Source organism: Cyprinus carpio, chromosome B3 (assembly GCF_018340385.1).
Source record: "Cyprinus carpio isolate SPL01 chromosome B3, ASM1834038v1, whole genome shotgun sequence".
NCBI lineage: Eukaryota > Metazoa > Chordata > Actinopteri > Cypriniformes > Cyprinidae > Cyprinus > Cyprinus carpio.
This window is the reverse complement of record NC_056599.1, coordinates 4,609,478-4,625,659: the sequence shown is the minus strand read 5'-3', so window position 1 is coordinate 4,625,659 and position 16,182 is coordinate 4,609,478. Positions and strand designations below refer to the sequence as shown.

General features: G+C 35.7%; 2 protein-coding genes across 4 annotated transcripts in view; one reads left to right on the top strand and one right to left on the bottom strand.

Annotated features, from left to right (window-relative positions):
* The window catches only part of LOC109070911, a 172,745-nt gene that overhangs the window by 72,430 nt on the left and 84,133 nt on the right, over nt 1–16,182 (top strand). The gene's annotated exons all lie outside the window — the stretch shown is intronic.
* The window catches only part of LOC122136711, a 102,158-nt gene that overhangs the window by 51,087 nt on the left and 34,889 nt on the right, over nt 1–16,182 (bottom strand). Inside the window, exon 15 of one of the 3 annotated variants that reach the window (XM_042721167.1) lies at nt 13,911–14,009. The exons of the other annotated variants lie outside the window; for them this stretch is intronic. Coding sequence (XP_042577101.1) covers nt 13,911–14,009 — 99 coding nt within the window. The remainder of the gene's footprint in view (nt 1–13,910; nt 14,010–16,182) is intronic. 3 annotated transcript variants of the gene reach the window in all.

The window sequence follows — 16,182 nt, the reverse complement described above, 5'->3', positions numbered from 1 at the left end:
GTAAGTATGGCCCTCATAACTGAAAAGAGAGCACAGCTAACGGTATATAAACATTATCCCACTAGTGCTGCTTTAATCAACGAAAATTATGACTAAATATCGTCGTCAACGAACCTTTATCATGTGATGAAAATGAGACGAGACACAACATAAATGCTGGTAATGTGTCGATGACTATAATTAAATGTATAATGCAATATCATTGACGAATAAAAACGAGACTAAATGTGGTTTACAAAATAAAACTATGCTAAAATGTCTCTTCATTTTCGTTGACCAAAACGAAACGAAACGAAATGTTATAAAGTTTTTTCGTCTCGTTTAGTTGCGTTATTATATTTTGCAGTATTTCTGTTTCCTATTTCCCACTGCGCAGACGCAACCGACGTCACTTCCTCACAGAATTATTAAGAAGATGACAACAAACAAAGTTAAGCGGGATTTGTACTTTCGCCTGGCTCCGCTGACTGCGAGCGCTCCTTCCCAAACGGACGAGGCTTTTATACTCGTTGCGTTCGCCGTTGTACTATTCTTTGAAACGACAGTGGAGCGACGAGGAGTAATTGTCCTCTAAAACCGTCGGGAATCACCGTGAGAAGTCATTAGTCAGTACAAGTCTTGTGATGAATGAGTTGATGAATAAATAATTTCTTTTTGTACAAACTTAAAATAATCTTAAACTATTGGCTGTATTACACATCAAACACAAGACAACTTTAAGCAAATAGTGTATAATTAATATCTAAATGAATTCTAATTCTATGTTATACAATAAACATAAAACGTACTTCAAATAAGAAGCCTTGGACAAACTATGCAAAAATTTTTTTATTCCAAACAAAAAGCGTTTTCCGTCAAAAAACCCTGATGGAGTTTGAACTTCACATTAAACTGCTTCTGTTTCACACAAACGCCGACACAGACGTGCATGTTCGGCTAGAATCGCCCTGAGCTCTTGCAAAAATTTGCAGATTTTTTTTATTTTATTTATTTTTATTTATTTTATTTAAATTTATGTGTGTGTACTTCTAACATGTTTGGTTGGTAAAATAAATGTTGTAAATTCAAATCAGAGAGTCTTCTGTGTCTGGAATGGATGTATTCTTGAGTCTATAAGGTAGCAATAATATAATAAGACAACCTTGTTTGAAATGGGTTTGGCTAAAAGAAAATTTTGGTTTCATCTATACTTCTAGGTACTTGTACTATATTGACTGGGTTAAATAGAATTGCATTACTGAAAAGAGACTAAAATACCATTTTCATTGACTAAAACTAGACTAAATGACATCAGTTTTCGTCGACTAAAACTACACTAGACTAAAAAGAGTATGAACGTGACTAAAACAAATAAAAACTAAAATGACAGCTTCACACAAAGACTAGACTAAGAGTAAAAATAAAACAGGCCGCCAAAAACAACACTATATCCCACAGACAAGTTTCAGACTAAAATGCATGTTCAAGCTGTCTTAACTGAAAACTTAACTTAACTCACTTACCCCCATGTCGTTCCAAACCCGTAAAAGCTTTGTTCGTCTTTGGAACACAATTTAAGATATTTTGGATGAAAACAGGGAGGCTTGTGACTGTCAGTAACAAGTAACACTGTCAGGGTCCAGGAAAGTATGAAAAGCATCGTCAGAATACTCCATCTGCCATCAGTGATTCAACCGTAACGTTATGAAGTGATGAGAATACTTTTTGTACACGAAGAAAACAAAAATAAGAACTTTATTCAACTATTTGTCTCCTCTGTGTCTCTCCGCATCACTGTAGCGTTATTTTGGCAAATCTGAGCAGTACGCAGACGGCGTACGCTCTTCTGTGTCAGCCGCGCTGACACGATGATTTGGAGAGACATATTTTTGTTTTCTTTGTGTACTAAAAGTATTCTCATCACTTCATAATGTTACGGTTGAGTCACTAAAGTCACAAGCATCACTCTTACCATGCTTTTCATATTTTCCTGGACCTTGACACTGTTATTTATTTGTCAGTCTATGGGACAGTCTCAAGCCTCCATGTTTTCATCCAAAATATCTTAAATTGTGTTCCAATGACGAACGAAGCTTTTACGGGTTTGGAAACGACACGGGGGTAAGTGAATAATGACAACATTTTCATTTTGGGGTGGAGTAACCGTTTAAAATATGTCAATGCCATTGTCATGTCTCAAGATGCACACAAGTAAAGTTCTTAAGGCATTTTTATAGAAGTTATTTAAATATCCTGATTTAACTAAGGCCTAGTCCTGGCTTAAGCTAAGCCCTGTATGTGAAACCATGTCTCTATGTTCAAACATGGAAGTTATACAAGAATGAAACAATGTTGTTGTTCACATCAGGCATGTACATATATTTAAATGACTTTATGCACTAAACAGCAGAGCTCCAGATCAGCTGTATGTCATGTGTGTTAACTATGAGACCTGTTCTGAGGAGCATCACTTTATTGACAGCTACACTGCACAATTAAATGGAAACACTTAAGTCAGATTCCCTTATAAAGACTGTAACTTCAATGTTTGCTCTTCACAGAAAAGTTGTGAAGGACAAGCCTGACATCACCCAAAGGCCAGCTCTTCTTACAGTAAACCAGGTGTGTAGAAGTGCATTCATCACATGTTGTATTTGCCATAATTACAAGATTCCAACTTGGAAAAAGAATTTATGTCCTTGAAGAACTTATAATTATCATTGAGCTTCTACTTGTATCACGTGACTGTAACTGACTGCTGCAGATTAATTTAGGCATCGATAGTGTTGCCATAGAAACCAGTTCCCAGTGCAAGGACATGAACACCTGCTCTGAGTAGAACGTGGTGTGAATGCAGCATATGATCTTGAGTATTTGACAACAGCATTATCTAGATAATGTCTTTATGGATCTGTTTCTTCCTCTGTTAGGATGCAGCTGACAGGACAGACTCCAGTAAGAGTCCTCAGTGTTGATCAAGTCCACATCTAACCCATCTAGAGCGGGAATCATCTGAAGAAAAACTTTGTAATGGATGAACCGACCGATCTCAGGCCTTCTGTGTCCATTTTTTCAGACTGAATTATGCTCTGCTCCTGGACTAAGTGTTTGAAAAGCACTTTATATTTTATTCAGCAGGTAATGCTCAACCTCGGAAAAGGTGAGTTAGCAGCTAAAATTCAGTACTGCCAATATTGTGGAATGATGCTGTTTGTTGTGATTCTGAGATAAACTGTTTTATGTTAGTTGTTTGTTAAACTAGTTTTTTCATGTTTCGTGGGGAAATGTTTTTAGATAAAAATTCATGTTTTGTTGTGTTTTTAAATTAACATTTGGAATTGAATTAAAATAAAACAGAAAATTGCATGAATGTTCCTTTATTTGTTTGCTTTTTTTTCTTAATTTTCTAGTTTAACAAATTGGAAAAATAAATAAATAAACTGATATAGATTTAACTTGGAAATAACACTGAAAATGTTTTCATTCATCCAATTAAAAATGTTTTGGGTAACAATAAAAGTAAAATTTAGGGTAATGATAACATGTTTGTTATAAGATATAAAACAAATATGCCTAATTTCTAATATTATTCTTAAATAATAACTATTTCTATGATAAAAACAAAAACTAATTTCTTAAATGAGAATTTTTGTTTTGATTAAATCTATATTTTTTTGTTTGGATCAAAAATTCAAATTCTTCATCAAGAAAAATATACTTTGTGCCAAGTTTTATAAAATAGTTTTCATAGACATAGAAAATATTGTTTAGGGCAAGTAATTTATTTTTCATTGGCTCAAGTTATAAAATATAGATGTGAATCATTACCCTCAATTTTTTTAATTGGATGAATGAAACATTTTTTTCAGTGTTATTTAAATGTAAACATGTTAAAAAGTTATATTTATCTTACCAATTTGTGGCAGTGAGTCCCATGTGGCTTTGCTTCCTGAAAGGATTCCCCCACCCCCCAAATAAAAGGCCATACCCCACTTTAGACCCTCATTTCATTGAACAGACATGTCAGGTGTAGAGCCCTGCACGGGCCTCAGATTAAGGCCCTCGCCCAGCCCGTGTCCGACAGCTCATCAGAATTACCGGCCCGAGCCCGTCTTTTTTTTCTCCCCTTCTCCCTAAACAGCTTATACTACTGTTTCAGATATTAAAATAGTTCAGTTTTGTATGTAATAGCAAAGTGATTATATTTAGTTTCATTTTTTTATTAAGTTAATTTAGAAAAACTTTTGGAGCATTTTTCTGTTCATTAAATATAAGTTTTAGTTTTTTTAAAGTAACGACCAAGCAGCCAACGGCAGACAGTGAGCCTATGTTTGATCAATTTAGCCTTCTCAAATCATCACGATTTGCCTAAAATAAAATCTATAGATATAAAACAGTTAACAATGCATATAACAATGTTTAAAACTTTAAACCTCTGTAAAGATGCACTTCTCTCTAAAGGCGCGTCTGAGGAGATGGCGAGTCAGGATCGGCAACTTCATCCTTGCAACACCGACTCAGAAAATACTATTTTATTAGTAAATAATTCAAATATCTCCTTACTATTTCCCCCTGACACATTCATGGTAATTACTTTTGCCGGTGCTTTCCGGTGTCCTGACATTTTATCCTACCCGTCAGATTTTTTCCTACCAGGGTTTACTGCGCATGCGCACAGCAATATTGCGTTCTTTTTCTCATGCTAAACTACAACATTTAATGTATCTGCATGTATGTAAGGGTAGGTTTAGGGTTGAGGTAGGTATAGACTTTAATAAAACACAATCTAATAGGTAGAAAAAATTTTTTTTGTTGGTTTCCTGTAAATGTATACCTTCTATCTTCAACCGCGAATATAACACATAATTACTGTATTTGCATTACTCTAAGGGTAGGTTTAGGGTTATTGTATGTGTAGATGTTAATAAACCATAATTTTATTGGCAGCTTTTTTCGTTGTCGAATTGTACTACCCACTGTTTTAATGAGAGGTAGGAAAATCTGAAAGCGTAGGACAAATCGACAGAACAACGGCAAGCTTAAAGGCTGATTTATACTTCTGCATCAGACATAGCCGTAGCCTCTACGCTGTAGGATGTGCATCGGTTTTCATTTATACTTCTGCATCGTTGTCCACATCGATGTGCAGTACACATGCAAACCGCTAGTCTGCAGTGTCCTCGGGCATTTGAAACGACACGGGGGTAAGTGAATAAATGACAACATTTTCATTTTGGGGTGGAGTAACCGTTTAAAATATGTCACTGCATTTGTCAATGTCTCAAGATGCACACAAGTAAAGTTCTTAAGGCATTTTTATAGAAGTTATTTAAATATCCTAATTTAACTAAGGCCTAGACCTGGCTTAAACTAAGCTCTGTATTGTGAAACCATGTCTCTATGTTCAAACATGGAAGTTATACAAGAATGAAACAATGTTGTTGTTCACATCAGGAATGTACATATATTTAAATGACTTTATGCACTAAACAGCAGAGCTCCAGATCAGCTGTATGTCATGTGTGTTAACTGAGACCTGTTCTGAGGAGCATCACTTTATTGACAGCTACACTGCACAATTAAATGGAAACACTTAAGTCAGATTCCCTTATAAAGACTGTAACTTCAATGTTTGCTCTTCACAGAAAAGTTGTGAAGGACAAGCCTGACATCAGTCAAAGGCCAGCTCTTCTTACAGTAAACCAGGTGTGTAGAAGTGCATCCATCACATGTTGTATTTGCCATAATTACACGATCCCAACTTGGAAAAAGAATTCATGTCCTTGTAGAGCTCATAATTATCATCTGTAATCTGGGAATTTTCTGTGAGCTTCTACTTGTATCACGTGACTGTAACTGACTGCTGCAGATTAATTTAGGCATCGATAGTGTTGCCATAGAAACACACAGTTCCCAGTGCAAGGACATGAACACTAAGTAGAACATGGTGCGAACGCAGCATATGATCTTGAGCATTTGACAACAGCATTATCTAACTGACTTGATAATGTCTTTATGGATCTGTTTCTTCCTCTGTTAGGATGCAGCTGACAGGACAGACTCCAGTAAGAGTCCTCAGTGTTGATCAAGTCCACATCTAACCCATCTAGAGCGGGAATCATCTGAAGAAAACTTTGTAATGGATGAACCGACCGATCTCAGGCCTTCTGTGTCCATTTTTTCAGACTGAATTATGCTCTGCTCCTGGACTAAGTGTTTGAAAAGCACTTTATATTTTATTCAGCAGGTAATGCTCAACCTCGGAAAAGGTGAGTTAGCAGCTAAAATTCAGTACTGCCAATATTGTGGAATAAAACCATATAGTTTTGATGCTGTTTGTTGTGATTCTGAGATAAACTGTTTTATGTTAGTTTGTTAAACTAGTTTTTTCATGTTTCGTGGGGAAATGTATATAAAAAAAAATTCATGTTTTGTTGCGTTTTTAAATTAACATTTGGAATTGAATTAAAATAAAACACAAACTTGCATGAATGTTTTTTTTCTCTTAATTTTCTAGTTTAAAAAATTGGAAAAATAAAACATATTATAGATTTATCTTGGAAATTACACTGAAAAAGTAAATAACAATCAAAAAAATTTCATTCATCCAATTAAAAAAATTTAGGGTAATGATTTTACATCTATATTTTTTTAACTTGAGCCAATGAAAAATAAATAACTTGCCCAAAACAATATTTTCTATGTCTATGATAACTATAAAAATTAATTTCTTAAATGAGAATTTTTGTTTTGATTAAATCTATATTTTTTTGTTTGGATCAAAAATTCAAATTCTTCAACAAGAAAAATATACATTGTGCCAAGTTTTATAAAATAGTTTTCATAGACATAGAAATATTGTTTAGGGCAAGTTATTTATTTATCATTGGCTCAAGTTATAAAATATAGATGTGAATCATTACCCTCAATTTTTTTAATTGGATGAATGAAACATTTTTTTCAGTGTTATTTAAATGTAAACATGTTAAAAAGTTATATTTATCTTACCAATTTGTGGCAGTGAGTCCCATGTGGCTTTGCTTCCTGAAAGGATTCCCCACCCCCCAAATAAAAGGCCATACCCACTTTAGACCCTCATTTCATTGAACAGACATGTCAGGTGTAGAGCCCTGCACGGGCCTCAGATTAAGGCCCTCGCCCAGCCCGTGTCCGACAGCTCATCAGAATTACCGGCCCGAGCCCGTCTTTTTTCCCCCTTCTCCTTAAACAGCTTATACTACTGTTAGATTATAAAATAGTACAGTTTTGTATGTAATAGCAAAGTGATTATATTTAGTTTCACGTTTTTTTTATTAAGTTAATTTAGATCATTAAGTATAAGTTTTTGTTTTTTAAAGTAACAACCAAGCGGCCAGCGGCAGACAGTGAGCCTATGTTTGATCATAGCCTTCTCAAATCATCACGACTTGCCTAAAATAAAATCTATAGATATAAAACAGTTCAAGCATATAACAATGTTTAAACTTTAAACCTCTGTAAAGATGCACTTCTCTCTAAAGGCGCGTCTGAGGAGATGGCGAGTCAGGATCGGCAACTTCATCCTTGCGACACAAACTCAGAAAACACTAATTTATTAGTAAATAATTCAAATATCTCCTTACTATTTCCCCCTGACACATTTATGGTAATTACTTTTGCCGGTGCTTTCCGGTGTCCTGACATTTTATCCTACCCGTCAGATTTTCCTACCAGGGTTTACTGCGCATGCGCACAGCAATATTGCGTTCTTTTTCTCATGCTAAACTACAACATTTAATGTATCTGCATGTATGTAAGGGTAGGTTTAGGGTTGAGGTAGGTATAGACTTTAATAAAACACAATCTAATAGGTAGAAAAATTTTTTTTTTGTTGGTTTCCTGTAAATGTATACCTTCTATCTTCAACTGCGAATATAACACATAATTACAGTATTTGCATTACTCTTAGGGTAGGTTTAGGGTTATGGTATGTGTAGATGTTAATAAACTATAATTTTATTGGCAGCTTTTTTCGTTGTCGAATTGTACTACCCACTGTTTTTAATGAGAGGTAGGAAAATCTGAAAGCGTAGGACAAATCGACAGAACAACGGCAAGCTTAAAGGCTGATTTATACTTCTGCATCAGACATAGCCGTAGCCTCTACGCTGTAGGATGTGCATCGGTTTTCATTTATACTTCTGCATCGTTGTCCACATCGATGTGCAGTACACATGCAAACCGCTAGTCTGCAGTGTCCTCGGGCATGTTGCTTGTCTAACCTGCAGTACCACGACAAAAGCCGAAGAAGAAGCGGCTCGTTGGAGAAGCATTATAGCCAGGGGGCAAGGAAGTCGACCGGAAGTTGAAGTCGGCCGCGTGCCGCCATCTTGTAGCAGAACTTCACTTGCGTTAGCATACCATTGACTCCCATTCATTTTTGCGTCACTTTGACAGCGAATAACTTTAAATCTGAGGCGTTTAAAGACTCAATTTGTCCATTATTTATTTCTAAAGATACACAACAATGTATAAAGGGCTCCATTACCTTCTATGTTACATTATGGCACCGTAGAAACAGTTTTTGTAAAAATAGGCTAACGATTGCGTCATAACCACTCGACTCTCTGTCGCACAGTAGAGAAATTACCGTACAGACAGGAGGAGAAGCTCGCAGGCAATCGGGGAGACGTCAAGAGATATGGCGTACTGGCGTTACATTTTAAAATACTATACAAAATAATTAATCAGAATACTTACTCCTGCTCACTCACGCCAAAGAACTCCCCGCTCAAGCTCGCCGTCTCTGCAAGATTAACGATGGCAGTTTGCACGCACAGCTACTAGAAGATTTACATCTCTCAGACAGGTTGCTGACGTCATCAAGCTTAGTTTGAGTCTGCGCGTCAGAAACGGAAGTTCTAAAAAAATCGCTAAAAATGGGCTTCACTTGTCTCAATTGAGTTCCAATGGGGTCGCTGTGTCCATTTCTTTTACTGTCTATGATTATAGCCGTGACAGCGGCAAATAAATATCAAATAACAGATCATTTATTTAAAACTACAAAAAAGAGACAACAATGGAACAGGAGAAGATGGAATTCTTTCAATCTCCACAAGGACTTTTGTCGTGGACAACAAAGTGATGTAATGCTACGTTTTATAATAAGACACTTGTTCTTTGCTTTGTTTTATTTTGTAACATTAAAATATATTAAAGTGCAAAACACACACAAAACTCAAATACATATGGAGGAGGGGTACTAGCAGACCAATCACAGTGCTTGCAGTCCACCTAGATTTGAAGTGCTGTGACATTTTTGGAGAGGTGCACGTCAGGCTACGCTGCAGCCTGCATGTACTACGCATAACCTACGGCGTAGTTTTGACCAGTGTTGTAGTCGAGTCACCAACTGTCAAGTCCGAGTCGAGTCTCGAGTCACCAAAGAAGAGTCCGAGTCGAGTCCAAGTCGAGTCACCATTACCAGAGTCCGAGTCGAGTCTCGAGTCCCGTATTTGAGTCTGAGTCGAGTCTCGAGCTCCCAGTGCCTAAATGTCTCCACTCTGGGACCTTCAAAGAACTGATAAAATGTATTGAGTTGGTAGGCATTGAAGTCCATTATATGAAGAAAACATCCTGAAATGTTTTCCTTAAAAAACATAAAAAATATTTTCCACTGAAGAAAAAAAGCCATGGATATCCTGGATGGCATTGGGAGGAGTAAATGATTAGGAAATTTTCATTTTTGTGTGAACTAATCCTTTAACACTGTATTACAGAAATACACTCAGCGAAAAAAAGAAACGTGCATTTTACAGGACACTGTATTTTAAAGATACTTAAAACGTAAAAATCAATACGATATGCTGAGAGAGAGAGAGAGAGAGAGAGAGAGAGAGAGAGAGAGAGAGAGAGAGAGAGAGAGAGAGAGAGCGCGTTTTTTTTTTATTGACTTAGTGATTTAGCGTGAGTGCGTTTGTGTGTTCAAGTGAATGTGTGTGTGTGTGTGTGTGTGTGTGTGTGTGTGTGTGTGTGTGTGTGTGTGTGTGTGTGTGTGTGTGTGTGACGGCACGCGACTGGTCAGAAAGCAACGTGTAACGTTAGTCTGACATGTTTCTTGTTCACGACACCACAGGATTTTAGGAGTCAAAATTGCGTCATCCATCTGACACAGTGACTATCGCAACAGGCAAAAAAAATCATGTAATCTGATCTGACATGCACGAGCGTAAAGTGAGTGACGTCAGTGAGTCTGTTGTCAAGCAAAGAGAGCGAGCGGTAGCAGTGTCTGTGAGGGGAAAAAATAGATCCCGGCGGTCTTGGGCACGAAACAGGAAAAGTGTAACACCTAAAATAATTTTTTTTTATAACATATTTAGTCAAAAACAACGTGATGAATGCTCAAGTCCGATTTTATATATCCTCGAGTCCGAGTCCAAGTACGAGTCATCAGTCCGCGAGTCCAAGTCGAGTCACGAGTCCAGAGAATGGAGTCTCGAGTCGGACTCGAGTCCGAGTCCAGGACTCGAGTACTCCATCACTGGTTTTGACACAGGAGTATTAATCAGCCTTTAATCCTATTGCGTGTATTTGAACGCAGAACTGTTCAGCTGCGCTGATGGTACGCACCACACATGCTGCTGCTGGAGGGACAACAAACACCGTCGAGTCTCCCGGGCTGAAATGCAGGGCTCTAGTCAGGTGATATTATATATGTATGTTTTTTAGAAAAAAATAATAATAAAGGGGCGGTGGGAGGTCCAAAAAGGTAATTTGTTGTCACTTTGGTCTGAGGCCCCAGAACTCTAGATCAGCACAACACACACATCAACTAAACTTTACTGAAGTGATCATGTATTATGATAGTATGAACTGATAATATTGAGTAATATTTAATTATTCAAACACTGTAGAAATACAAACTCCCCGAACATGATGATGATGATGATGCTATTGTCTTTATTCTCTCAACCTCCCAAATTAAACTCAAAGTAAATAACAGCATGTGTATCATAATGCTTTTATAATGTGATAATGTCATAATGAAGCATCTGCTGTCTGAAGGTTTAACTATTCACTCTCAGTGTTTCTGATTCATTTACGTGATTTAAATTTGCTTACAGCTAGGAATAAGTTTTAAATCACAAATCAGCATCACATATATACAAAGTAAAAATGTTTTGACACTAAAACACAGCCTGCATATATTTACAGCTATTTACACACACACACACACAAAAAAAAAACATTCACACACACACACACACACACACACACACAAAAAAAAGATCTCTCAGTGCAAAAACAGTGATATTAACAGAGAATAACATCATTACACTGAACTCAGTGGATCAGTGTAAACTCATGAGATTCTGATCAAACAGCAGTGTGTTATAATAATAATAATAATAATAACAATCTCTCTCTCATGTCTGAGCCAGCACTGAATCCGGCTGATTCTGCTCCTGATCTCCAGCATTCAGAGGATTCATCTCTGTGCTCTGGTTCTGCTGTGATGATCTTCTGACTCGTATAGATCTCACCTTGGTCTGCGTTTGGGACAAGACACGTCATTTAAACATCATTCATGTAACATCCTCATACTCTCTGTCATGAAGTAGTCTCCTGATGCTGCAGTTTTATGAACAGCACTCACCTGACAAGACTTCAGACAGCCTGCGATCTCTGTGAGGTCAGAACAGACAGAAAGACTTTAGTGATCACATCACTCTCAGTTCAACTAAATCACAATGACTTCTAGTTTTAATAACTGCTGTGTGGAGGTCTGGTTTACACTGATCCGGTCGATCCGTGCTCACACTGAACCTCTCTCAGTGATTTTAATGGAGACTGAGTGACTGAATCTCAGGTTATTATTATATCATTAGAGAGTGAGATAAATAAGGTCCAGCTACTGTATCGTGTGAATCTCTCAGTTATTAATAAACACATGAAGCTGATCTGATGTAAACGTGATCTAGTGGTTTTGTAACAGAAAGGATCAGGTTTATACTCACTGGATCCTGAGAATCCAGAAATCAGCAGAGATACAGCAAATAAACATTCAGAAAAGACGATGAACCTCAGATCTGCCATCATACGATCCCCGTTCACTGAAAAACACACTTATTCTTCATACTATCATCACTGTATTGAGATTAATTCAGTCTTGACAGCTGATGAAAAATCATATTTTACTGTAGAATAATTGCTCCAGATAAATACAGGTGAGTTCAGCTCATAATATGAATTATTAATACACGTTTTAAGTATATTTAGCATGGAGATTATTATTAGTAAAGTTAGTTTGCTCAAATGAAATGCTGAATATTAAAGAGTATGTAGTTGACTCACCTGTTTTTGAGGATCAGTTCAGTCATTAATGCAGCAGAGTTCAGTAAAACTACAGCCACTGATCCAAACACATACACAGAAACATAACGCTGGAAATCTGTCGATCAAGATCCACAATTAACATGAAGATCAGACTAATACAACATGATACAGACATCAGTGCTCATATAATCAATGAAACAGCGCTTTATTTTAATTCAGCAACATTTACTAAAATATTATTAGAGAAAATGAGTTCACACTGAAAACAACACAAACACACAATCTTTACTTGATTTCTTACTGACAGTTTAATCTGATATGACTGATTTCAGTTATTAATTCAGATCATCTGAGACTGATTCACGGCTTGGTGTACTCTATATTTAAAGCATGTTTCCTATTCAATATTTTAGTACTCATCATAAATTAATCATTCGAAATCTGAAACACTCTCAAACACAACTGATTTGTAATTGGACATTGTATTTCCATAGAAACAGTACTTTAAACCAATCAGCGGGCTCCTCACCCAGCGGCCATGTTTACAGTTTTTCAATATTTACTGAATTATTTTTATTTTCTAATCTTGACGAAACACGTTTCATTGCAAAGCTCTGAGACTCAGGCTTCTGTATTTGGCCGCTGTTTTATGATAGAAGTGATATTGTGACAGAAAATATTAATTTGTGACATGAGAATCCATCAAAACAGTACAGCGCCTGAACACAATTACACAGAAAACTCAATTTTCATAATATCAGCTCAACACTGAGAACTTGGTCACTCTCAGCTTTGATTGTCTATCAGTTTTAGAGTTAGACCTGATTTATAAAATATAGGCTATATTTAGCATGTTTAGTGCGTTCACTAAAGTGTCTTCTTTAAAAAGAGATCAGTCTTAGCACTGTATTCTTAAACATTCATGAATTACAATCATTTCAGTTCAGAGCACTTTCTCTAAAGAGGATTGACAGTAACAGGTTACAGTTTTGTGTTTATCACTGATTCATATTCTGTTGTTAGTGTGAAACTATGCTGTATGATCTGATGATGACTGGATTCATGAGATTAATCAGTGTAACTGATGTTTCCATCAGGAATCAGATTTAAACCTTTACTCATTTATTTAGTCTTTTCTGAACACACACAGACCTGCTTAATATTTCTGATCCTGTGCTGTTTAATATTGTGAACTACATGAACACAAACTGATGCAGAAAAACATCACACAAAGAAGATGATCAAAGAAGATGATCGATACTGTAAATAGAAACAAACATATATAAGAGTAAACACAAGCATCTGTGAAGTACATAACGGTCCAGAGTATCTGCAGAAACACCATCACACAGCCCCATCCAATCGGATCTGTAACACAATCAGATAAAGAGTCTCATTCTTCATCACACAGAGACAGATGTAGATCAGAGAGTGAACGAGACACAACACAGATCAGATTCACATCTCCATACACACAACAGCTTCATATACAGCTTCCTGATCACGTGATCAACCCTCTGAACAACAAGTGAACATCAAAACACTTTCTAAAATAAACTAACATCTGCAAGATCAATGTGTTGTAATTACAAACATTATTAAAAGTATTACTGTACCTGTTTGATTTTCCAGAGTGAATATGTAAAGGCCGATCATCAATACATTGGTCACTAATATGAAGATTAACATCACTGTCCTCACGACTGATTCTGATACTGAAAAACACAAGAGTGTGAGAATGATTTGATGAACAACACTTTCATTCTGACAGAAACAGAGCAGACTGAATGAAGACACAGAGAAACACATCAGAACACAGGGGGGCTGTAAGGCTATTGTTTTTATGCATTCAAATAATTAGACATGCTAAAACACAGAATTTGGTTAAAAAAAATCTATATTATGTATAAGCATAGATAATATAACAGTAGGCTATATTAGTAATTTTTTTTATTAGGTTAAGCAGTGATTGGATAACGTTTTTTTTTTTTTTAATTTAACATTTTTAATTTAAGGCCCACCCACAATTGGTCTGGCCCATCCAAAACTGGAATCCTGGCGCCGTGCCTGTGCCACACTGAGCTGTGCGTAACGCCCACAGACGTGAAGTGAACGAGACAGAGGCTGAAATGGTTAACTCTCTGGCGATGCATGTGCAAAACAGATTTAACTAATCATAAAGTCAATCAGGATACATAACACAGCCTGCTATAGGCCTACACTAACACCCCCCCCCCCAAGAATCCCGCCCCCATCTCACAATATAGTTCCCACGTCCCTGGCAGCTACTGAACTCATAATAGTGTTACTGTATGAACTTACTGTAATTAAGCAGAAGAACATGTCTATAGTTACATGTGAATTAGTCATTTGACAGGGTTTTTAATTATAATTACTGTAGCAAATGAAGATTTTCAACCTGAAAATTAAACCTTTTTTCTTTTTCTCTTTTATTCTCTTTCTTTTTCATTCTTTCATTCATTCTTTGTTTTTTCTCCCCTTCATTTTCTTTTTTCATTGTTTTCTTTTTTTCTTATTTCTTTTTCTTTTTGCAATTCTCGCAATTATTTTTTTCTGTATTTTTCTTTATTTTCTTTCTTTTTCTTTCATGTCTTTTCTCCTTTCTTCTTTTCTTTTTTTAATTGTTTTTTTTTTACTTTTTTCTTTAATTAATTTTTTATTGATTTTTTTTCTTTTACATATTTTATTCTCCATTTCTTTTTAATTGTTTTTTTCATTTATTTTCTTTATTTTTCTTTTTTCATTTCTTTTTTGTTTTTTATTTTTTTCATTTATTTTTTGGTCCGTGTATCTTTTGGTCATTTGATTTTTTGTTTAATTTTGTAAGTAGAAAAATGAAAAACAGCTCCTTTTTCATTTTTTTATTTTTTGCAAAAAACGAAAAACAAGAATTCGGCTTAATTTTTAGTTTAACCATCAATTTCAAAAAAATGAATAAAAAGCAATAAAAAAAAAATTAACTACGTGGGCGGGAATTAAACTCCCCTTTCTGCTGATTGGTCAGACAAAAAAAAAAAGATCAAACCATGCTGTCATCAGTCCTTCTGCAGTTCCGCGCGGCAGAATACTAGTCCTCTGCTGCAGCAGCAGTTGTACAGATTCTTAATCTTTTTTATTGCAACTACATTTAATCTTTTTCTCATCAAACAACCAGACAAATGAATGGCTCGACACAACCTGTTCTGTGGCAGAGCCTAGGGCTTTCTTCTGTGAAGATATAAATTCTATGCTTTGCATCAGCTGGGCATGCCAGGGCAGGCTATATCCTACCCTGGTCCCCCAGTAAGTTTGTTTGTTTAATTAAGTAATTAATTATTATTATTATAAATATTATTAATTATTTCAAAATAAATATTTTAAACACTAATACAAAAAGGAAAGGTTAGGGTTTGGGGGTAGAGTTTAATGAAAGGCTGAAAAGTAATTAAATCATAAAAATGTAAAATTAAAATAAATCATACACTTACTAAAAAAGATGAAATATTTTATGTTTACCTTCATTTGTTTGTGCCATATGACCATTCATCTATGTCAGAGTGTACTTAAAGGATCACTGATTATGATTTCACTTTTTTTAACTTTAGTGTGTAATGTTGCTGTTTGAGCATAAAAAACAATCTGGCAAAGTTACGATGCTCAAAGTTTAATGCAAGGGAGATGTCTTGTCTTTTACAGAATTGCTGATTGACCACCCCTTTAAAGTAAATATGTTAGGTGAAAGAGGTTCAGAGGACAAAGAGTTTGAGAATGTCTGCAAATAAGAAATAATGAGAATTTGTGCATTTTAATGAGTTTGAAAGACAAAAGCCTTTCAATAATACATAATAATACATGGTTAACCTACTGAGTGATCATTTAAATAAAAAA